The sequence below is a fragment of the Mercurialis annua genome, linkage group LG2 (assembly GCF_937616625.2).
Source record: "Mercurialis annua linkage group LG2, ddMerAnnu1.2, whole genome shotgun sequence".
In the NCBI taxonomy this organism is placed as follows: domain Eukaryota; kingdom Viridiplantae; phylum Streptophyta; class Magnoliopsida; order Malpighiales; family Euphorbiaceae; genus Mercurialis; species Mercurialis annua.
This window is the reverse complement of record NC_065571.1, coordinates 45,577,434-45,602,854: the sequence shown is the minus strand read 5'-3', so window position 1 is coordinate 45,602,854 and position 25,421 is coordinate 45,577,434. Positions and strand designations below refer to the sequence as shown.

Below are 25,421 nucleotides of genomic sequence, written 5' to 3'. Positions count from 1 at the left end.
AAATCTCCCGAGTCTTGGTAGATACGGAGGACCTCAGCTGTTGGATCAGACCAGTCGTCTCGCCAGCCTCCTCCTCCATCTTTTGTTTCTCGGAGAGCCAGGATTCGGAATCTTTCTGGAGCTTCTTCAATTGATCCACCGCATCCCTTCGGCGGCGCTCCAAAACAGCGATGGACTGGACCACCTGCGAAAGAAAACAACAAATAAGAAAAACAAAAGAAAAAAGAAGAAGCAAATCATAATATAAAAAAGAAAGAAGCATACCGAAAAACCGCCGAGACAGGCGAACTCAGCCAAATTATCGCCATGTTCGCGATCAATGGACTCAATGTCCTCCTTTATCATAATATTCTCCATGCAAGCATGAAGAATGGCGACGTTTGAAAGACGAGGCGGATTTTGCGCGTCCGCCCAAGCAGCAAACCGAGGTGCCTCCTCGAAAGACACCCCAGAAGATTTCTTCTTCTTGGGACGCTTGGCAGAAGCCCCAGCCTGGTCCTCAGCAGGACGCTTCTGACCGCCAGTAGGCAACCCCTTCAGAGAAGGAGCTGATTCCTTCGAAGGAAGCAAAGGCGACTCAGAAGTCGCAGCAGGAACTTGATCGCCGGAAGCAAGACCAAGATCCACCGGATTAGGCGTTGGATCCGGTACGGCGACCGAAGACGGATTAGGAACGCCACTGGTGACCTCGCCCATATCTACAGTCATATCGACATGAAAATTGTCAAGCAAATGTTCAAGAGAAGTCGACATCCTACAAAACAAAAACATAACAACAAAAGATTAGAAAAATACCTTCTAAAGGAAGACCCGCCAAAAGTATCTCACGGCGACTCAAATACTGTTCTAAAAGAACGCTGTACTTGGGCTTGTCAAACCGACAATCCGACAGCAAAGACAGGGCGAAGTCCTTCTCCCCATCATCCAGATCAGGTACATTAGTAAGCGAAACCTTACTAGAAGTAAAACTCCGCGAAAAAGAAGAGAAAGAAGAGTGCTGAACCAAGAAAAACTTAGGGGTCCAACCCTTCAAAGAAGAAGGAAGACTAAAAAGAGACCGATTCGGTCGACCACCAGCAAAAATAAATTCCTCACCCTTTCGGCGGGAGAAAACATAAAAATAATTAAAAAGAGCAAGCGAAGGCTCCTGCATCCGAACCCTACACGATTCCATAAAAGAACAAAGAAGGCGAATCGCATTCGGATGCAGTTGACCCAAAGGAACACCTAAATTATGACAGACCTCTACGATTAAAGACTCTAAGGGAAACCTAAGACCCGCTAAAAGCTGTTCATGAAAAATTACTATCTTGGAAGGCGAATCGGTGCTACGATTCGCCCGATACGATTTTGCCGGTCTCAGAATAACATACGACTCGGGAAAGCTAAATTCCTCGGAATAACCGAGTATCTGCTCTCTTGACAAGGAGCTCCGGGTATATTCTAGCTCGTCACGAGCACCCTTCGCCCCCTCAGTTACTTCTGACATTTTAAAATTTTTAAAATGGGGGGAAACACGGAATGATGATGAAATTAAAACTCTAAAAGATCAAAAGAAAGGAAAAGAAGAAGAACAAGACGAAGAACAAGAAGAACAGAAGGAATAAAATGAAAACTGAAAAACTACCAAGAAATTAAATTAGAGAAAAGGTAAAATACCTCGCAAGCAAATACGCAGGATCAAAAGAAAGATAAGGAGCAACTTGAAAACGAGGAATCTTGACAGCAGAAGAAGAAAACCCACAGAAAGCTTGAAGAAATCGAAGGTTTAAGCAGTTGCAAAGAAAGCAAAGGTTAAAGAAGAAAGAAAATTGAAGAAAATGAATAATTATATAGCCTAAACCAAAGAAACCGAAAAGACGAGATCCCATAAAGACCAACTAATAACGCACGAAGACACTTGTCCTTCATCCAGTCATAACCCTCTACTGATGGACAACACGTGGCAACGCAGAATCTTACTAAAGATGAAACGTCGCCCACAAACATATGAAACGACTCGCCTGGAATACAAAACGACTCGCCCGTATAAAAGAACTCAGCTCCCCAAGAGCCAAAATCCACTAAGGCATAAATGCCAAACTACTTCAGCTCACTTGCGGGGGGGCTAATGATGGATACCGAATCCTACTGTAAGTATAATGGAGCCGAGTTGCAGGAGATCTACTCTCAGGTGACGCCGGACTCCCCCTGAAGACCGAAAAGGTATGAAGGAGATGCCGAATCTCTAAGATTCGGTAACACGCTAATAAAGACCGAATCCCACATGATCCGCCGAGAGCGCGTCAGGTCCGGGATTCGGGTAAACGACTAAATATGGAAATCTTGTCCTATTAGGACACAAACACTACATATGGAAGGATAAGCTCTACTTTAGGAAGATAAGACTATTTGGGAAGACGTTCCTAAATAGGACTCTTATCAGATTAAGGTAGATCCCGACGAATCAGGAGAATCTCTACGATACGGCCGAATCCCTACAAAGTAGGATTCACCTGCCTAATACAACTCTACTAGGTATATTCGACTACTATAAAAGGAGCACGAGGTATGCCTAGAATCACAATTACATTCACATACTCAAAACGCTGCTCAAAGCTCTAGACTGACTTTAGCATCGGAGAGTTAATCGGACAACCACCGTCCGGTTAGCTTCTACCCTGTTTTGCAGGTTCACTCACAGGTTCAGAAGGCAGACTCCATCAATTACTATAAATTATTTCTAATGCTATTTTTAACTTATTTTATTTTTGTATTTTTCTAATGTATAGAAAACTAAATAATTTGCACAAACTATTCATGATTTTTTTTATTAAAATTCTGCCACAATTTTTTTTCTCTAAAATACTAAAAGAAAATTATAAAAACACTGAATTTAAATAGTTCAAAATTTAAATAAAATCAATTAATATCAAATTGATTCTTTATTCAAATTAGAAATTTGGCAAGTTGTATAGAATAAAGGATATTTATTCGGTTTAAATCAAACTGAAACGAACCAAAACTTTTTTATTTTTTAATATCAAACTGAACCAAAATTTTGTGGGAGTACAAATTTTTAAGTTGAATCAATCAGTTCGGTCAATTTTTTGATTTTGATTACATTCAGTTCAATTTATATTAAAACTTAGCTGAAATTATTTTAAAGTTAGAACCGAACGAAAATCTGAATTTTATTCATCATATTAAACCAAATGAAATTGAACATACCGATTCGGTTTGATTTTTCAATTTCGGTCGGTTTTTGTACACCAATAATATGAAATATATATTGCAAGCGTTAAAATGTAGTACTAAAATAGTATAAGTCAACAGTAGGTGTGTTAGAATGAGCTGGTCAAGGTACCTTTCTATTCACATTTCTCGCACTTCCTCTCTCACTCACTCCAACTTTCTCCCCACTTCTCAAATTTACTCTCCAAATTATTAATCTTTTTAACACAATTAACCAAATTTTAAATTATCTCTTCATTTTTGTACCTTCAATAGTAAATAAACGTCACCTTAAACCCAACAAAAACTAATTTCTGCTTCTCTCAACTCTTGAATGCTGCTCTATAATGCTGCTTCTTCTTCTCTTACTACGAGGAATATACTCCTCAAAGTTCGTAAATTCCAATGCTCTTAATCTTAAAGATTACACAGTTCAGCTGATTATAAATCTTTAGTTCAAGATCTGAACTTTCAAGATTACCCATTTCATTTGTGAGCTTATGTTTTTGTGTAGCAGCTTTTGATGGAGCTTAATAAGCTAAAACAAGTGGGTATAACAGAAAGCTGCCAGCTTCCAGGTTACTTACTAGTAACTTACTATTTTTTATTATGGGGTTTTAATGTTTTAGCATTCTTTTATCTTCTTGTCTGCTTTTGTTTTAGATTAACATACATTGTTATAGATCTGTCTCATTTTGGTAAAGATATAAACTTGGTATTTTTAATTCCTAATTAAAGTTAAGTAAATTCTTTAGGGGGCAAATTATTTGAATTGTGCAAAAGATTATTTCTTTTACTTGAAATGGGGTTTTTAGATCTCAATAATGTCATTCAGACTTTTTAGGTGGTGGGTATGATTTCTGCTTTATTTGTTTTTTGCTTTTCTGTTGCTAAATTTGCCTTTAGTTGTTCAACTACTCCAGCTTTTTTTTTTTTGCTTCTGTTTATGTAGTTTAAATTAATTTTTTTCTCTTATGGTTGCATTTTTAGCACTAATGGTGTCTCTTTGTCAATCTTGCTCTGTTCAAACTTTCATGATTCATGGTAATTCTGTTTTTCAAACAATTTGATAGCTCTTTACTTTTTAATTTCAGTCAATGTAGCTTCTTTTGTGTTCTTCCATTTCTCAACTGCTTTGGAAATTTTATTAATTGAGTTTTTATTAACTTTTTAACAAGAATTAGGTTCTGGTTGATTTTCATGTAAGTGTGATTTGCTTTATGTGTAATCTTTTGTGACCAAAGTTATATACATTGGATTCTTTGTCATCTTCTTTTTTTCCTTTATGTTGTTTAAAGACAATTAGTTTATCCTTTTTCTTTTGATCTTTAGATATTGAATCTTTTTATTTCCCCTTTAGCTTCCATTAAATGGAAAAGATAAAAAAAAAGTAATTTAATGGAAGGAGCAAGAGAATTTGATGCCAAAAGTATTATGCTTTTGATTGCTTTATTTGATTTATAATGTCTTTTTCTCTTGCTTTTAGTGTATGATTACTTTTTTTAAGTGTGTTTAACCTTTCTTTAGAAAATATATTTTCACCACTTTCAGCAATTAAATATTGTTATTGTACCTTTCATATTTTAAGTGTTTTTGGCTCTACTAGTGTTACTGCCATGAGAATTCTGTGATGGAGACTGAAGTTCAAACTTTGACATTTGAATTGTTACTTCATTATCTGCAATAGTAAAATTTGGAACTATGACTTTTATGGTGTTTCAATCTAGCTCGCCAAGTATTTTTTGTTTGTTACTCAATTTTATCCAAGTATTTGCTGGCTTCTTAATTCTGTTTTATTGTCTCTGTTCTGAATCAGGAAAAAAGCAAGGCCTGCAGGCATCAAATCTTCATATATCCAGTGCACATAAACTCCCTATGAAGTTCTTTCTGGCGTCAACTTTTCGTTTCTCCTTTTTCCTGTTCATCCTTTTTCCTCTCGCTATCGCTGATTTGAATGCTGATCAGCAGGCACTTCTTAGCTTTTCTGCTGCTGTGCCCCACGAACGGCTCCTCAACTGGAGTCCTGCTTCCTCAGTCTGCAACACTTGGGTGGGCGTCACTTGCAATTCAAATCGCACTCGTGTGGTTAAACTCCGACTTCCTGGAGTGGGGCTTGTTGGTCCAATCCCAGCCAACACACTTGGTAAACTTGATGCCCTTAGAGTTCTTAGTCTACGGTCGAATCTTCTCTATAGCGATCTTCCCTCTGACATTACATCTCTTCCATCACTCCAATATCTCTACCTTCAACATAATAACTTTTCCGGCACAATTCCTGCCCCCTTTTCCTCACAACTCAATGTATTAGATCTCTCATTTAATTCTTTCTCTGGTAGCATTCCTCAAACCTTTGCAAATTTGACGCAACTCACTGGTTTAAGCCTGCAAAACAACACTCTTTCTGGGGCCATCCCTGAACTTAACCAAACCAGGCTTAAGCATCTAAATTTAAGTTACAATAATCTTAATGGCTCCATTTCGTTATTCCTTCAAAAGTTTCCCAATTCATCCTTCATTGGAAACTCTCTCTTATGTGGATTGCCCCTTACTCCTTGCTCTCCCATCCTCTCTCCACCTTCTCCTTCTCCTGCTCTCTCTCCCCCACCAGAAACTCCTCATAAACAAGGCTCAAAAGCAAAGCTGGCGTTGGGAGCCATCATTGCAATTGCAGGTGGAGGATTTGCAGTGGTGTTTGTTGTTGTTTTAATTATCGTGTGCTGCTGTTTGAAGAAGAAAGATAATGGTGGCACTGGCATGTTGAAAGGGAAGGCTGTCAGTGGCGGGAGGGGTGAGAAGCCAAAAGAGGAGTTTGGAAGTGGGGTGCAAGAACCCGAGAAAAACAAGCTAGTTTTCTTTGAAGGTTGCTCTTATAATTTCGATCTCGAGGATTTATTAAGGGCTTCTGCTGAAGTGCTGGGAAAGGGTAGTTATGGCACAGCCTATAAGGCTGTCTTGGAGGAAGCAACCACAGTAGTAGTTAAGAGACTGAAGGAGGTTATTGTTGGAAAGAGGGAATTTGAACAACAGATGGAGATGGTAGGAAGGGTTGGGCAGCACCGAAATGTTGTACCACTCCGTGCTTATTATTACTCCAAGGATGAGAAGCTTCTAGTATATGATTATATTCAAGGAGGCAGTTTATCCACACTTTTGCATGGTATGCTATAAGCCTAGTAATAACAAACTATGATTGTTTTATTTCACAAAAATTAGCCGAGTCGTGTGTTTTGGCTATTCGTTTCCTTTTTGAGAAATACTTTTAAAACTCCGAAACTCTATGTTTATACCCTATACTTGTGAAAAATATGCTTTTGCCGTTTTCTGTTACCATTTTACATTTCCGTGTTTCAGTCTCGCGCAACATAGTTTGCTAGTATTCTAATAGTGGTGTATTCTGATGGCAGGAAATAGACAAGCAGGAAGAACTCCATTAGATTGGGAGAATAGAGTAAAAATTGCTCTTGGAACAGCACGGGGAATTGCTCACCTGCATTCGGCAGGTGGTCCAAAATTCACTCATGGGAACATTAAGGCCTCAAATGTCCTCCTCAGCCAAGATCATGATGGGTGCATCTCAGATTTCGGTCTTTCCCCTCTTATGAATGTTCCTGCAACTCCCTCTAGGAGTGCAGGCTATCGAGCTCCTGAAGTTATTGAAACTCGTAAGCACACTCATAAATCAGATGTCTACAGCTTTGGTGTTATCTTGCTTGAAATGCTGACGGGAAAAGCTCCAATTCAATCACCATCACGCGACGACATGGTTGATCTTCCTAGGTGGGTCCAGTCAGTCGTAAGAGAAGAGTGGACAGCTGAGGTGTTTGATGTAGAGCTTATGAGATACCAAAATATTGAAGAAGAAATGGTTCAGATGTTGCAAATCGGGATGGCCTGTGTAGCAAAGGTACCGGACATGCGACCAAACATGGATGAAGTTGTTCGAATGATCGAAGAAATACGGCAATCCGACTCGGAGAACCGTCCATCTTCTGAAGAAAACAAATCTAAAGACTCCAATGTTCAGACTCCGTGATTGTCTGAAAGAAGTTGGTGTGTGAATTCAAGATCAAGATTGAACATTTCCATATTGTGCATATGCCTCCTAAGGTTTTTAAAAGCATTGCTCCAGACCTTGTGTGCATGTGCTGCTTCTTATAGTGTGAATTTATCCAGATTATTTTAGTGTATTGTTCTTCATTTTCTTTTTCAGATTTGTAGTGTTGATTTTTTTTTAGTTTCCATTAGGTGGATGTCTCTTGATCTGCTGTAAAATTTAATTCAACATTGTGAATGAATTGTTGACCCTTAATCAATAACTTCATGGTTCAAGTTATTTGCCAAGTATTTTTTTTATTACATTATGATAACTTTACTATTAGTATTTTATTGGTCTATTCGATATTATATTCTAATTAAGAATAAGACTCATAATTAGTGTAGCCAATTCCTGTTTATTATATTAAATTATGTCATCACATTCTCATTCTAAGAGAATCTCACCATAGACAAAAAAAAAGAAAAAGATGTGAGGCATTTTTATTGTTTCTCTGATATTTTTGCACTACTTTTTATAGAAGTTTAAATCTAACTATGAGTGTTTTGTTCTGCAGATATATCTTAAAGATATCTTTTGTTTGGTAACTTTCTATTAAATTGTACTCTTTTTAATAACTAATGGATAATGATATATAGCTCATCCATAATTTGATTAGCATATGATTCTGCTCACTGAAATTTTGGGATTTTGAAAATTAGGATATCTCAAAGGAACTATACATTATGCTCATAATATTTTTAGCTTTTTATTCTATACATAGAGAAGTACTATGGCTCTCTGAATCTGCTACTCTTCAACTTCCGGCAAGTCCGTAACACATTTCTGAACAATCTTTTGATTTTTGCTGACAGATATTTGATTTAAGGATTCAAAAGAAAGGGAATTGTGAGGGAAAGGGCATGGAGGCACAGGAACCTCAAGAATCCCTTCTAGCATTAAGGAAACTGTTCTCATGGAAGGTCTTAGCAATGGCTCCTCCTGCACACACCATATTGCCACCATCACCAACTTCTCCAACCTCTTGAGATCGCTTATTGCCTCATCGTCATTTTCGACCAGCGTCTCCACTTTTCGTTTACGGTAACATTCATAAGCCCACTCGGATAGTATTGCTTCTTTCTCCAACTCGAATTCCACACATTTTCTACAGCAAATGATTTCTAACAGCATCACTCCAAAACTGTAAACATCTACCTTCGCTGTGACAGGAGTATTCCGGAACCACTCTGGAGCGACATAGCCTTTAGTTCCCCTGATGCAAGTGAGCGTTCGTGACTGATTGTTTATAAGAAGTTTGGCAAGTCCGAAATCAGAAATCTTGGCCGTGAAGGAGTCATCCAATAGTATGTTTTGAGGCTTTATGTCACAGTGAATGATTTGCTTGCTGCATTCTTCGTGTAAATACATTAGCCCTCGTGCAATCCCTAACGCGACCTGCACTCGTTGTTGCCAGTTGAGCCTTAAAGATCCAAACAAGAAGCTTGATAAAGAGCCATTTTGCATGAATTCATAGACAAGAAGTCGGCAGTCACCTTCATCACAATAACCAAGTAATCGGACAAGATTCTTGTGATGAGTTTGACCTATGCTGTTCACTTCACTTAGAAATTCCTTTTGCCCTTCTTCAACCATTTTGTCCAATTTCTTGACAGCAATATAGTTGCTTGAGCTCGACGGTAACAATCCTTTGTAAACGGTGCCAAAAGCACCCCTACCGAGTTCTTCTTTGAAGTTGTTGGTAGCCTTTTCAAGATCCCTGTATGTGTAAGAACGCAAATTGGTTTCTAGATCTCTGTCATCTGAAGTACCGAAAACTTTTCTTTTAAAGAAGAAGTAGATAGAGACACAGATTGCAGCTACCGAAAAGAAATTGAAAAACGCAGAGGTACCCAGCAGGATTGCAAGAATCAATATGATTTGATCTTCATCTTTTTTGTTCGATTTAGGATTCGGCTGCTGTGAAGAAGTATTTTGCTTCACTACCTTGAAAAGAGCTCTTCTGTCGATAGCACCTCGGTCTAACCTGCCATTTGAAAGGGGAAGTTTCTTCTTCCAGCAATTCCCAATACCATCATCGAACTTGGGGTCCTGGAATATAGCGACTGCACAGTTACAATCACGCATGCAATTGCTCCTGCATTCATGTTCCGACGACATCGGACTCAGTTGTTCGTAATCTGCTACAGGCCAATCAGCCCCATCCATATAAAAGAAGTCATAATATTTTTCCAAGGTGGCTTGGTCTTGGTTACAGTAATCCTGATGGTTTCCACCAGCTTGGATGATGCAGCCACTGTAGGGGTTGTTCGGATCCAAGATAGTAAAACCAGGGGGACATCCACACTTAGGTTTTCCATGAGCACCAGCTTCACAAAAGCTATTGTACCCACAAGGGCCACTGCCCATGTAAAATATATCGCCGAAACAGATGTTCGAAGGAGTCACGGATGCTACTGACCAGCTTTCGTTCCCATTCGGATTCCTCGGATGAATATACTGTGTCAAAGTCCCATCAAAATCAAGTGTTGTCCTGAAGTAGAAATTCCTACTTGTCGGAAAGCTTCCTTTAATAATGCGCTGGATCATTGTATTGTTCGGTCCCTTGGTAAATATATCACCCGACTCATTGAAAAGTAATTGCATTACGTCAGGAAAATTTACATATGATCCATACGAAAAGCCAGTGACAGCCTCGATCTGTTGAATTACCAATTCGTCAGGTTTAAGAAGAAGCTCAAATTTTCCTTTGGCGAAATTCTTCTCTAGGAGAGTTGAAGAAAGCTTGTCTCCAACGTTCAGTACTTGGGTAGGCAAGATAGTGTTGGTTGGATTCCTGAAACTCTCCCATATGTAACTTGAATCATCCGCCACGATCACAAAGTTCCCTGTATCGAGCATAGCGCCCTGCAGCGGCTTTGAGTTATTCCTGTTCGAAGTACTCCATAACTCCGAGGTTCCTGGTGCTTGGAGTACAAGCAATCCTTCCGATGTCAGCTCAACTTTTGATCCTCTGGGCACAGGTTGTGAAGGTGCAGACCAAACTATAGTTTCATCCGGAATCTTGGCAAACCATATAGCAACAAGGAGCTGATCTTCTTGACCCGGAAATGGCCGGAATCCGAACGCAAAATCACCGGACGGGGAGGTCCATGTGGAGTTGTCGTTGGATGAAAGGGTTGAACCTAAGGCTACAATACCCCTGTCTGTTTGAGCATTCACTAAATATGGAAGTGTGATTGCAAAAATAAGAAAAATAATAGAGAAAACAAAGGCTGGAGACATTAATTGTGGTTCAGTAATAGGTTTCCAGTTAAAAAGTTTCTACAAGGTAGATGATGAAAATTCAGAAATCGAAATTCAACACCTAGAAAGAAACTAATTTTTGTATGAGAAACAAAAGAAAATGATGCAGATATTATAGTAGGTTTCTACTTGGAATCAGTCAAACAAAACATATTTTGCTTTTGACACGAAATCAAGGTATGATGCTATACAATTCCACTTTGGCAAAATATATGTTTGGATCCCTCCTGCACTATCACACTTTCATAAATTGAATTTTTCAACTTTTATTTATCAAGAACGAGTTTCTATACTTTTAAATTTATATATATATATATATATTTGATCCATACGTTACGGATATGCAGTCGCGTACTCCAAGCGCCGTTAATGATGAGTGGAATAATTTTATCTTTTTTACAATGTTTTTGAATTGGGTTCTTACGCTTTTACTTTTATATAATAAAAGTAAGATGACATTTGATAAAATTGAAAATTAAGTGGTGAAAATAATAATTGCTGAATTTTTTAAATGTTGAATTAAATAAATCTGTTTGATAACTGCAAGTCTGCAATTACAGAATATTATTAAAATTATTATATTTTCATATTAAACCTTTAAAGATTAATTATTTTAAAACTAAATTATATATTATGTAAATTTTTAAAATATAAATAAATTAATATATAAAAAACATTATAAATACTATATATATCATAAATAAAAATCATAATTTTAGTTGCATGTGTTGATAATTAATCTTTAAATATTATAATGATGCTCCTCTTTAATTTGAAAATTAACTTTTAAATTAAAATATTAGTTTTTAAAATTCTGAAAAATCATTTAAATCTGATAATTAATATTGTGTCTTAAGAACATAAGTCCAAAAATATTAAAAAAAAGAAAAAATATTAAATAAATGACATATATACTATAAAAATAAAAATAAAGATAGAAAATAAAATATTTATAATGAAAAGTATAGTACTTTGCAATTTTAAATGATGATTTAAGTATAATACACTCATTGTGATATTCAAAAAAATAAAATAAAATATTAATATAGTGAGATAAAATATTTTTATTCGTGAGTAATAATTGGAAATAATAAAAGTATAAAGTTTATTCAATGAAAAAAATTAATATTTAATAATTTAATATTTTCAGTAAAAAAATAAATTGAAATTTTTGATTTATTATTTTAAATAATTTTATGTATAAGTTAAGTTGAATTTTTTTAATTATCAAAACAATTTAAAATAATTAAATATTTATATATTAATTTAAGTAATACATTATTCATCAAAAAAAAAATTTAAGTAATAAATTGGATTATCAAATACTTCTTAAATTTCTCAATAGATCTGTTTTCGTCTGACTTGATATCATTAGATTTTTTTTATAGCTGAAATATCTAAAATTTATAAAATGAAAAATATAAACACTCATTGTGGACAAATTGTAGTGCATGGAATCCAATTCAGTAAAATATAATAATGCAGGGACTTACATATTAGATTTTGCCTTCAACTTTTCGTCTAGAAAGAAGAAAAACACGTCAATTTCATTACTATTCCATGGGGAAACATGGCAGAAGATTTGAAATAATTAACCATTCTATTAATACTTTTGGTAACCATCTTGACTGAGTGTATGTTATACCGTATATGAGTCAATATAGTCATAGAAGAAATTTATTTTATTATAATGGGGACGGCAATGTCACTCTCTAATTTTGAATAATTAAATGGAAAGAGCTACTTTAAAATATATAATAGATAAATAAAAACTTTACATATTTACCTAGCTTATATTAGGAAAACAACATTTCAACAAAAAAAATTTAAAAAAATGATTTACGTTTGTTTCATTTTGTTGTCTGTATTTTCCTATTTTTAAGTTGGCCTAATCACTCAAACCCTGACCTTTAGATTTTTTTTTCAATTCCACTCCGATGTTGAAAAGTTATCAATTTTACACACTTTTGATTTTTCCGTTATCAATTATACCCCAATTTGACAATTTTTGAATTTGTTTTTACTGAAATCATCCAAATAACTAATCTAGGGATGAAATTATATTTTTTTTTCATTCAAAAAAATAAAAACAAAGCCTTCAACTTTACAAACTGACAAAAAAACCATATAACAAATTAAATCTAATTCAAGTTTTTAATTAATTTCAAAAATAAATTAAAAACCAACTTTCCGACCCGTCTTTCTAGTCGCCTCCGGAGAGCTGCTCGTCTTCCATGGCTAGAAGACGAGCAGAGCTCGCTTCGTCTTCCAGCCATGGAAGATATATGAGTGACCTTCGTCTTTCATGGCTGGAAGACGAGCTCATCTTCTAGCCATGGAAGACGATTCTGAACCAGATCTCTGATTTAGATCTGGTTTGATCAGATCTGGATGAACCAAATCTGGTTCGTCTTTCCCGTGGGAAAGACAAATCGATTTTGAAAACGAGCTGATTTTGAGCGGCACTGCCAGATACGTAACGTCAGGATAAATTTGACAATTTTTTTAATTAAAAAATTAATTATTTATATGTTAAATTAATTAAAAATATATAGAGAATTTTGTGAGGAAGATAGGTTTTTTGTACTATTTTTAATATTAGTGTATATTTAGGATATATCTTAAATATGAAGAACTTATTTTGAATGTTATCCAAGTGAAAATATGTTAATTTGATGCTTCATGTTACAATTGGAAACGGCAAATTCAAAAGTAGGTAAAATTGACAACTTTTACACGTCAGGGTGGAATTGAAAAAAAGAATAAAGGTCGGGTTTTTTTTAGCGATTAGGCTTTTTAAGTTTATGTTTTGATTCCGACTTTAAAAGGCGATTTAAAAAAAATACATTTTTTTTCTTTTGTCCTATTTTTCTCTCTCTTCCACATTGCAGATTCGGAAATTTTATATGGTAGGGTCCAAATATACTGTAAATTCAAAGGCTTAATTATTCAAAAATACCATATAAACTTTTTTAGTTTTCAAACTTTTACAATCGTCAATTTTAGTCAATTTTTCAATTTTTAATTTCAATTGTATCCATTTTTAAATGAAATATTTTTACTCTAAAAAAGATTTAAATATATCATTTATCTACCTACAACTCATGTAGAAACCGGAGATATACTGGAGTTATGGAGCCGGAACAGAACCACCTGGTGCTGCCAATCTATTGACCTTTAGTATTTTAAAAGCAAAAATACTTAAACACCCCCCCACCACCACCTTTGACTTTCTTTTCAATTGCAACACCACGTAGGAGAATTTTCAATTACACCCTATTTAGGATTTTCAGTTTTCGCCTGTACCCCAATTGACTAAAATGACCTCTTTTTATTTAGAAAAATGTTTAAATTAATCCTTCATTTTAAGCCTATATACTAATTAGATGTTAATGTTATTAATATTATAAAAAGGCCTTCTTCCTAAAAAAATCAACAATTAATGATTTTACATTTCTTTAGTTTATATTAATTATTAATATTTTTTAAAATTAAAACTGTAATCCTTTTTCCGGAAAAAAAAATTTAAACCTTAAAATTTAACAAATAATAATTATTTTTAATTTTAATTTTTATTAATTATTCGATGATCGATGGTCCGTATATTTTTTTATTAGTTAAAATTTAACAAATAATATTTTTTTACAAAGGTTAAAAATCATAAAAGAAATTCGTTCACACAAAACGAAAAAAATTAAAAATTCAAAAAAATTATATTAAAAAATTCTAAAAAAAAGACCACCACCGGTGGTCTGTAGAAAGGCAGACCACCGCTGGTGGTTTGTTTCTTTCTTAACAGACCACCGGTGGTGGTCTATTCCTTTATTAACAGACCACCAGTCCGGTGGTCTGTTTTAAAAACGGACCACCACCGGTGGTCTGTAGAAGACTAGACCACCGGTCCGGAACAGACCACCTGTGGTGGTTTGTTTTTAATTTTTAATTTTTAATTTTTTTTAAATTTACTTTATTTAAAAAAAATATATTTAATTATCAAGATTTGTTTGAACATTTTTAAAGATGAAGAATTTATTTGTATTCCTCTATTTAGTTGGTTTTAATAATTATATCCTTAAATTAATTAAATTGTCTATTTATTTTTATTTTGGGGTGCAGATAAAAATGAAAACCCTAAATAGGGTGCAATTGAAAATTCTTCTAGGTGGTGGTGGAATTGAAAAAAAATTCAAAGGTGGGGGAGTTTTCAGTATTTTGCCTATTTTAAAAGGTATTAAAAATTGAGACTATGTGATAAATATGAATCACATTATTTAAATATTTTTTAAGTGTAAAAATCCCAATATGAAAAAATGGATACAATTGAAATTGAAAATTAAAAAATTAGATAAAATATATGATTTTGAAAGTTTAAGATATAAATGAAAAAAGTTGAAATGATAAGATATTTGTCACGACCAAATTCGAGTCGAGACTGGCGCTAGGGATTGTGAGTAGTAGCTCCGAAACCCGTAGCAAGCCTAGAACCACTCTAATCTTTTTGCGAAAACATGAACTATACAATCATGCAAACATATAACAACGAAGACACGTTTGCAAGTACGACATTGAACCATATCTAATCACATCATTGATACAAATACAATACAATCATAGTGGGCATTCAACTTTCGTAACTTCTATATGTACTAGCCCAATTGTCGATCTATTCAAAAGTTGTTAACATAAACAACATCAATCGATCATACGATACAGCATATTCTAAAAAACGACGTATACAAAGTAGCAAGTACAAAACAAACATGTGACACATAAATACCTTGCTATACTAGGCCACGATTAGTCACCATATACTACTCCAGCTCTAAGGTAAGTTATACTATGTACAAGCAAAAGGATTTCCGGCACAAAAGAGAACATTTGTCTGATCCGACCACTAATCACCTGAAATGGGTAAATATCAACGGGTCAGACTATGCTGAGTGAGATTACACGTTACTAATAGTATTACACAAAAGTGACATCACATTCACAACAAATCATATATATGAACATATAATATATTCCAAGCATTTGATTCGATCGAAACCCTAATCTCAAAACCAACCTAGACTAGGGTAGCGTTCCTAATACTAACGAGCGAATCATGTTTCTCAAATCCTTTCGGTAAGGTCCCAAGATAGTTCAACTTGGTTTAACCTATACCAAGTGGTACAGTCCCGGGATAGTTCAACCAAGTTAAACTAGTATTATTTCATATAACCAAACGATCGAGCGAGATGAGTTCTGGGATAGTTCCACCGAGTTAACTCTAGATACAGGTCTCGAGATAGTTCTACCGAGTTCAACCTTGTATCTAATCAAACAAGAAGAGTACTCTACAGACTATCGAGATCACACAGTCTATTGACGCCCGATAGGTAGCTCGTTCCCCCTGATCATATACTAGTTTTCACAAACTATATATTCGATAATACTATAAACAAAATTCATATATATATATAGCAATAAAATAATATATATATATGATGTAGTTTAATACTTCTATGTATTATATCATAAAATAGCTATTCGTAATAATACACAAAAGTAAAATGTAAGCTCACAGTGACCGTTGTCCAAAGCACGCAAGTTCTATACGTCGTTCAATCCCCTAGCTACTCCAGCTCGTCGGTCTGGTAGCTCGTCGATTCCACCATTACAATACGATGTAAATATTTGTTCGATATCTGATCACAAACTCTAGACATAAATTTTAGGTCAAACTTCTTAAACCGATATAACATCTTTTTTTCTTACTTCCTTCCTTTCGTTTCCGTTATACCCTATACCATTAACTCTTTAATCGATTACGCTACTACACTTCCTTCTTTTCTTGTCATACTTTGATTTATATCTTACTTAGGTCTTTAGATTTTGTAAACAAACCAAACATCATTTGCATTCTAACTTCTTTTGAAATTCTAGTCACAATCGACATGTTTAGTATCCGAACTTTTTACATTTTTGGAGTTCAAGAGTCATTATCGAGTCGGGGTATATTGTGTCGGCCTCGGCACATCTTAGCTATCAAGGAGACGTGCTCCCCCTTGGAACGACGTGCCGCCCTTCAAATGAAAGGTGCACATCGCGCCCAAGACAATTTTTGCTTGGCGCGTCGCGCCACCTTGGGGCACGTCGTGCCCCTACCTAAGGCACTTTAAATAATATAAGTAAATGGAGAGAGATACTTTAAAATATGTAATAGATAAATAAAAACTTTATATATTTACCTAACAAGAACATGTTAGAAAAAAAAACAATTCAACAATTTTTTTTTAAAGAATGCTTTATGTTTGCTTCATTTTGTTGTCTTTATTTTTTTATTTTTAAGTTTATATTTTGATTCTGACTTCAAAAGGCGATTTAAAAAAAAAAATCTTTTGTCCTATTTTCTCCACTTCAAGAGAAAAAATATTTTCTCTAATATAAAATATTATCATCTAACTTGTGATTCGATTAGAATAGTTACAATTTGATTATAATTTATAAAGTTTCTCTGACCTCGCTATTTGATTATCACATTTAATTTTACGGTAAAACTGATTATTGTACCCTTTTGTTTTCTTTATTGTTCTTATAAATAAAACATATAAACTAATCTCGTTCAAATTTTAATATCACTCTGAGTATAGACTTATCGTTCCTTTTTATCATTAATCAATTTTTAATGTATAGTATAATTAAAACGTCGTAACACCTTTTACTTTACCTATTCATTTCACTCTTTAAAACGTCCTAGTCCAAGTTTCAAACAATTAGCATCAAAATCAGGTGCATTATTTGAAACTAGGTTGAACCGTCCAAGTGCCGACAAGTCGGCGTTACTGTGCGTTCGCACAATGTGGGCTGTGCATTTGTGCATTCGTACGGTCTGGGTTGTGCGTCTTGCACATCCACGGGGACTATCTCTGGTGCTATCTGACATGCTTCGATCCAATTTTTCCGCTCTGAACACTAAAACGCATCCAAAACAATCAAATTCTGCAATCGAAACGTGAAATCGATTCGAATTCTTTACGATTAATGTTAAAAACTCAAATATAATTAAAATTAACAATATTCGTATTAAAATTAACGATTATTATCTCGTATACTTGCGGATTAAAAAAATTGTTGTCGGAATCGAGAAACAGATCAAAATAGATCAAACCCTAATTTTCCCTCTATTGCGCATGAAACAAAACAGAGGAAATGAATATGTTGTTCATTTCAATTGAAATGAACACACACACACACACACACACACACACACACACACACACACACACATATATATATATATATATATATATATATATATATATATATATTCCCAAAAAAATGAATATGTATATATAATAATGGCTAAAGTGCCATGATCTTAGCTCAAATTTGTATCTTAATCCAATTTTTTTTATTAATAGTTCGTAGTTGATACAGAAGTTAATTTTAAATTCCATGAAACTTTACCCAAAAATATAATAAAATATAAAACGAATAGAAATATAATTTTTATTCGCATGGGATTTATATTTTATTTTTAATAAATGTTTGAAGATTTATTAGGTCCAAATCAATCTCACTTGAAATAAAAACTACGTCCAAATTTCATAAATATTTGACGATTGGTTTTTAAAACTATTTTGCAAATTTCGACATTAAAAATGTTCACTCGGATCTCATAAATTATTATATTTTAATTTTTCAAACTTTATTACTCTTGTTCAAATTCGATTATTAAAATTTAAATTCACAAATTTAAATTTTAAAATTATATAATTACTATATACATATAAGAACACTTATAAATTAAATTTACACTTAAATTAATTTTACGTACTACCGGTTCATTAAATTACTTTCCGTGATTTAATTAATAACCTAAAATGGTCAAACTTGACTTTCATCCTTTGACAATTAAAATTGGTTTGACGTGAATATTTTTCTTAATTTTCAAACCTCAAAATATTATTTTTAATATTTTAATTATTCAAATTTGACCTCTAGGCATATTTTATTTACTTAAAATTACAGAGTATTACACTAAATTGGTTCAATTGAAAAATTATTCCAAGGAGCAAAAAAGACATTATTGGCGTTATTGGTTCGTAGATTCAGTTATCTTTTAGAGAGTTTTATTTTTTTATAATTGGAGAGGGGAAGCGCTTGTGGGAGGAATTGAACTCACAACCTTGACAGTTTACTGTCCAACTTTTATATCATTTGAATTACAGCTCATTGGTACCTCTTAGACAGTTTATGAACTATAAATTTTTAAATTTATAATTTCTAGTGCTGGACCACCATTAAACAAAAATATCTTTTACAATCGTGCATAAATTTTCTAAATAAAATTTGATTTATTATATCTATGTTGTATATTTAACTTTTAAAATTAATTTGTTCATGTACTGAAAATGTTAATTCAAATGGCACGAGTCATGCATAACCCACCAATTTGCATTTTTCTCTCAAAAATTAAAAACTATTAAATCAAAATTAAAGTACAATCAAAAAAGTCATATGACAAGATTTAACAATATAATCTTTCAAACTCTAATTTATTAAAAATTTAAAAAACAACAAAGAAAATAAATAAAAAATTAATTGAAAATGAGAAGACTCAAACCGTGAGTCTCGCTAAGATTACCATCTTGAACTACAAACAATAACAAAGTCCCGTTGTGTGCTAGGATTTTCATTATGAAACACTTTCGATTAAACCTTCAAACAGCTAGATCCGTTAAAATTAAGTATTTTCAGTTGTTTTTTTTAATGGGAGATCCACAAAAAATTGACCATAAAGTCTGAACAATCACTAGAGATTCTTGTGATATCTAAGAAAACAAACCAGAAAATAAATATAAATATAAAATCATAAATAAGTCATTTAAGAAAACGACAAAATCCATATCAAAAAAACTATATAGCGGAGAGATTTTATTAAAATAAAAGTTAAAATTATAAACTATTTAGTATTTATGGATAGAGAGGAGGTGATTTTTGATCGAAACCGGATAATCACCTTTTCATGTTCTTTAAAAGATGAAGATAAAAAAAGAAGTTCTTTAAAGAGAAGAAGCAAATTTTTATGGAGAGAATGGGGGTTGGGATTACAGCTCACAATTTACCAATTTAAATTGCAGTTTTATAATTTGTTGTCAGGTATTAAAGAGTTAGAAAGCAAGCACAATGCATCAAAATTTGATGATAAAAAAGAAGCTATTATCTAATAATAGAATATATTATTTGAATTTGAATTTTTTAAATTTTATTATAATTGAAAAAAAACAATAATAGATTAATTGTAAAATTAATTATGAAATTTAACATGTTTTTTAATTACAACACAAATTTAAAAATTTAGCCAATTTTTATTGTTTGGTAAATTGAGACACCAAAACAATATATATTTTGATTTTTATATTATTAAGTTTTTCAACAAAATATAGGTTAATATTTCAATTTGTGGAAATATGGAAGTTTAAAATCGCCCATCATTCCTAGCTTTCGGGCCTTTTATCACATCTAATGTTAGTTTCAATTTCGGCATGTAAACCCCCTGCTCTTTTATAAGGAAACTAATATATTTTTTTGACGAAAAACTATACAACACAACAATTGCGCTATGTAACTCGTACAACAAACCAATAGTATGTATGTCATGTAGAATATTCAATGATAAAAGAAATAAATAAGAATTAATAGGTCATGCATCATATACATTATGCTTGTCTACATCCATATTGCATTCATTAATAGGTGGAATTGCATCACTACATCCATATTGCATTCATTAATAGGTCATGCATCATATACATTATGCTTGTCTGGAAATGAAAAGAGGAGTGTCATTGCAACTCTTGTGATGAGAGAAGTCATCACACCGGCGCATAATTATGACATGATTTGAGAAATGAAAAGTATTGTGATTTTAAACGGATGAGTTTTTCAACGTAAGTAAGCTCAGACAGTGACTCTGTATATAGAGGCATAGAACAAGACTGATCATCTTGTTAGGCCTATATGAAAACATACGTATGTATCACGACAAGTATATAGAACGACGAGTAGTGTAATGCGAATCACAATGTATCGAGATTTGAATTGCAAATCTCTAAGGCGGTCTTGTATATTAAATACAAGAACAACGACGCTACTTTACAAACATGTAAAGTGATAGCGGCCACGTTTAAACTCGAAGCATGTTTACCTCTAGGACGAGGAAATCGAACATAGAAGTTAGTTACATCAAGGGGATAAGAACCCTACGAACAAACATATGTTGTTCAAAAAGGTCGAATAAAAAGAATTGATTCATAATAATTATGAATCAAGTAGTAATAAGATGGTTATGATGGTTAGCATAAGAAGTTACTCGATAAATATATCGAGACACTTTCACCTAAAAAAAAACAGTATTGGATGAATGACTGTATAAACCTAACTGTAAAGTCAACAGTTGGTGAATAATTAATCAGAGTATCGCAGTGGAAGTGTGGAAGGAAGCGAATGATAAGGTTTGATTAAGGATTGGTTAAGTGATATAAGAAGATTATGAAAATTCGAGGACGAATTTTTATAAGGGGGGAAGATTGTAATAACCCAAATTATTAAGGTATTATGTAAAGTGTCATGAGGTCTAATCGTACAGACTAAGAACGAGAATATCAGATTAAGACTGGATAATAAGGACTTAGACCGAAGCAGGTCTATTGGAATTATCGTAAAATAAGAATTTACCTGGAAAATTATTATGCGATAAATTGAATTTAATCGGGGAAAGGGAATAAAATAAAATGACTTGGAAAGTTAGAACTAAAAATATTCGCGCCAAGGTCCGTGAAATATTATTAGTAAACGATCGTCATAGTTTCGTAAGTATACGAAAACGTTTTAGTAGATAGTTTGATGATTAGTTAAGAATAAGGGTTAAAGTGCAAATTAGCCGCTTTAAGGACTAAAGTGGACTTTTAACCACAAACTTCCGGAGGAAGTTGTGTTTTACTCTATCTTCTCAAGATAAGAAAATAATATCGATAAAGTTGTTATCGATAGTCATTAAAATGAAAATTGGACGAAAAAGTGCAAATTAGTTCAAAATGGAAATTTGAGCATTTTTGGCAAAAATTGCCAAAATAAATTGTTGAAAAGTGATATTATAAGATGTGATACTAATATTATTTATTTGGAAAATAAATAATACGGAATTCATCGAGAGTCGAATGATTAAAGGATTTGTGGACTAAATTGTACGAAAGATAAGCTATAAGTGTAGAGAAAAGAGGTGGCAACTTCAAGGACCTAAATAGATATTTTACCCACTTAATATCAACATTTAAGGATGGATATTCATTCATTCAAAGAACAATTTGCAGCAAAGGAAAGGAAGAATCCGTAACTCCCTTACCCAAATTCAACAAATCTTCTAAACCCCATAACTCACTCAATTTTGGTCCGATTGATGCGATTCTTGCGGCCACGGAACGAGGAAACGATTATCTACAGCTCTATGGCTTCAATTTGAGGTAATAAACTCAAATTATAGTTAGGGTTTCAGGTCTAATATTTCGTTTTTTTGTTAAAGTTTGATGGAATTATTGTTTGAGTATCTATGATGACTATTAGCTATGAATTAAGTGTTTTGATGGATGATTTGTGATTAATTGAGGCTGATATGTTGAAGGTAGGTCTTGGCCGAATAAAATGAGTTTTGAATGGTGAAAATTGGTTAATAAATGGCCTAGGTTTTGCGGAAATTCTAGGTGAATTCATGTGATAGTTTGATGATTGAATTGTTGAATGAATTGATGGTGAGTTTGAGGATTGTGTTTGTATGTTGTGGACCTTAAGCCCTGGGTAGGCTCTGTCCAGCCCCTCCCATGCCCCGGATTGGCTTTCGTTTAGTAGTGTTAGTAGGTATTAGTTCAACGGAAACTAGTTAGGCGTTTTTGCAGAAAACTGTTCTGCAAAACAGCCATGTTGCAGAGGCTATATCTTGGGCTATATAACTCGAAATCAAGTTCCGTTTGTTGGTACGAAAACTTTGAGATGTTAACTATAATTGTCTAGTTTTAAGTTTTCTCTAAATCTGCCTCTAAACCGCTCATATAAGGCCGAACATTTTGGTGTGTAATCTGCTCTGCTGTTTTGGACAGCCCAACGTATAAAATTCCAGGCTTGATTCCGACACCTTCGGGTGCGAATTTCATTCCGAGACCTGAACAAAAGTTGTAGGCGACGTTCTAAAATTTAAGAATGTCAATTTTGTTTAGGGGTCAGACTATTTTAAGTAAGCGGTTTCGGTAGCCGAAGTTGGCTAGAAACATAATTTTGGATAAGTTAAAAATAGCTAGAATTTTATTAATTCTTGCTATTATTATATTTGCATAGATCGGACGAGCGACTATCGACGAGGCTTGAGAAAAAAAAAACGGATCGAGATATCGTCATTCTTATTTGAAGAGTTTGGATAGCAAGTGGTGAGTACACTTTAAATTACTCGCTAATATTCGTAAAGCTACGTATTTTAATACGAAAGCTATATGAATATTTTTATGTTTAAATGTATGTTCTTAAAATGCATATATATGTATGTTTTGAAAATGATGTTTTATTGTATTGCGCTATTTTAATAATAATACAAGTAAATGAAAAGAGTATATATGTTTAAACATCGGGGATGGGTAAAGTAATAAAATGTGAATCGAACCAAATATAAATAAAAAGAATATAGTACATTCCTATATGTACTATTATGCAAATATTTATAAAGAAACTTAGTACGTTCCTATACGTACTATTTATCATAACAAATACCCATATGTGCGTGTGTTATAAATGTATGTTGTAGATTGTTTTGTGCATGTCATGGTCCATAAAGGATCAAGAAAACCAAAGATGAAATATCAAAACGACTAACTTATGTAATAAGAAAATGTACTATGGTATATCCAATAATAAGAAATCGAGATACGAGGTTGAACTCGATAGAACTATCACGGGACCTGTATCTCATCCATTCTCGATAATAGTCCTCGGGACTCATACGAAATAAAAAGTAAATATACATCGAGAAATTGTACGAAACAAGATCGCGAAGTAATACGGAACAAACACTCCTATTGAGTGAGAATAGGAATTATATGAATCGACAGTTAAGTTCAAAAGACCTGCAGGGTGCAGAGTCCGAATGCAGACACGAAGGTAACTCGGTTGAACTATCTCGGGACCCGTGTCTAAGGAGTAACTCGGTTGAATTATCTCGGGACTCCTATCGATTGTTTGGGATTGAGAAATGGTACAAGTAACTCGGTTGAATTATCTCGGGACTGTACCATATGGTTATGGGTAACTCGGTTGAACTATCTCGGGACCCAACCATAAGGATCAAGTCACAAGAGACTTGCCAATGATTTAGTTCGACTTAGAATCATGATGATATAAACTAAGATTTAAGATTCGGTCGAAAACTAATGAAACAAAACGAGAGAAGAAAAATATCAAAACCATAATAAGAAATCGAAGATGTCAAATACGTATAAACTATAAGTTTATGAAATAAACAAAGAGATATGAAGGAAAGGAAACAAGGTATGCAATATGATTTCAAAAGAGTATTTTCTATATACAAAGGGGGTTTTCAACGGTTTTAACCCTTTATGTGATATTGTGTGTGATTTGGTGAACTCACTCAGTTTTATACTGACCCCGTTGCTCCTCTCATTTTTCAGGGATAGCATGATATTATTTGGAAACTCAAGCTTCCGAAGTTTTAATTCTCGGAAGTCATTTGCAAAAGAAGTGAAAGAAGGTTTTCATTCTAGCGGTCCGCAGTAGTTTAGATGTTTTTTTTTCTATGTATTTGTCTAGCGCATTTTAACTCTGATATTTTTGTAAAATGGGGTCACATGTATTTTGATATATGAAAAATGATTTGATTTGCGAAAAATTTACACAGGATTTTAGGCTTGCTACGGGTTTCGGAGCTACCACTCCCATTCCCTAGCGCCGGTCGCGACTCATAAATTTGGGTCGTGACAAAGGTGGTATCAGAGCAATGGTTTAGATTCATAGGCCATTGCCTGTATACGATTGATGTCTGTAGTTCCTAGTTATGATGTCACTAGGTTAAGCTAAGAACTACTGCGGATTATAGTGATTTCCAGTCATGTCTTTTGAACGTTATCAACGTTTTCATCGATTTTTCAAAAGTTTTACAAAAGCGTCCTCTCCCATATGTACTATTAGGAATCGAGTTAGATGTGTGCGAGCACAAAATATGTGTGTGTTTACTCGAGTAAGCAATATGCTTTCGAGTATCTATAGTCTATGAAGAGTTATATACTCTCGAGACTCATATGATGTATGAATATCGTTATGGACAATGATTGAATTATAAATTGGTTGGATTGGATATTATACGAGTGATGTAATGTAACAAATAAGATATGTATGTTTGCAGCGCGATCACTCAGGAGAGTGATATGCTCACAGGTATGTAAGCCTGTGATAATTTATACGATGCATAAAATTTATATATTGTAATCGATTGTTATGAATAGAAATAGTTTCTTATGATTCAATGATGAAAGTTTGCTAAGCCTATGCTGGGCGGAATGCTCTCAAGACTTAAGAAAGGCGACATAGTCGGATTTATAGGAAAGATAGATAAGGGAAGGCAGCCAAAAGGGCTAGCACTATTAGTTTGTCATCGGAACAAGGAAGTTCAAACTATGCAAGTTTCATACACTCGTTATGCGATAGGAGATGCTCGACTAGCTGTCAAGCTAGGACATACATATGTCTTCGATGTGGACAACAAGGTTACCACGTGAAGGAATGCCCACATCCCGAGTAGTTTGATACC

The 25,421-nt window shown here is 33.8% G+C and overlaps 2 protein-coding genes and 1 long non-coding RNA gene across 5 annotated transcripts; 2 read left to right on the top strand and 1 right to left on the bottom strand.

Moving 5' to 3' along the window:
* The first annotated feature begins 3,334 nt into the window (after nt 1-3,334).
* LOC126667434 (probable inactive receptor kinase At5g58300) lies at nt 3,335-7,546 on the top strand. 3 transcript variants are annotated; one of them, XM_050360407.2, is made up of 4 exons: nt 3,335-3,604; nt 3,731-3,791; nt 5,030-6,370; nt 6,618-7,546. In XM_050360407.2, the coding sequence occupies exons 1-4, from the start codon at nt 3,548-3,550 to the stop codon at nt 7,244-7,246; spliced, it is 2,088 nt and encodes a 695-aa protein (XP_050216364.1). In that variant the 5' UTR covers nt 3,335-3,547; the 3' UTR covers nt 7,247-7,546. The 3 variants fall into 3 exon arrangements, with proteins under 3 accessions (XP_050216364.1, XP_050216365.1, XP_050216367.1); XM_050360408.2 differs by lacking the exons at nt 3,335-3,604; nt 3,731-3,791 and adding an exon at nt 4,171-4,257; XM_050360410.2 differs by lacking the exons at nt 3,335-3,604; nt 3,731-3,791 and adding an exon at nt 4,793-4,899.
* A 363-nt stretch (nt 7,547-7,909) lies between these two features.
* LOC126667433 (G-type lectin S-receptor-like serine/threonine-protein kinase LECRK4) lies at nt 7,910-10,724 on the bottom strand. Its single transcript, XM_050360406.2, has one exon. The coding sequence runs from the start codon at nt 10,550-10,552 to the stop codon at nt 8,057-8,059; it is 2,496 nt and encodes an 831-aa protein (XP_050216363.1). The 5' UTR covers nt 10,553-10,724; the 3' UTR covers nt 7,910-8,056.
* An 11,079-nt stretch (nt 10,725-21,803) lies between these two features.
* Nucleotides 21,804-24,970, top strand: LOC130015065 (uncharacterized). The gene is made up of 3 exons (XR_008790089.1): nt 21,804-22,080; nt 22,946-23,034; nt 24,286-24,970. It is a non-coding gene; the product is annotated as an uncharacterized LOC130015065 (long non-coding RNA).
* Nucleotides 24,971-25,421: the final 451 nt, after the last annotated feature.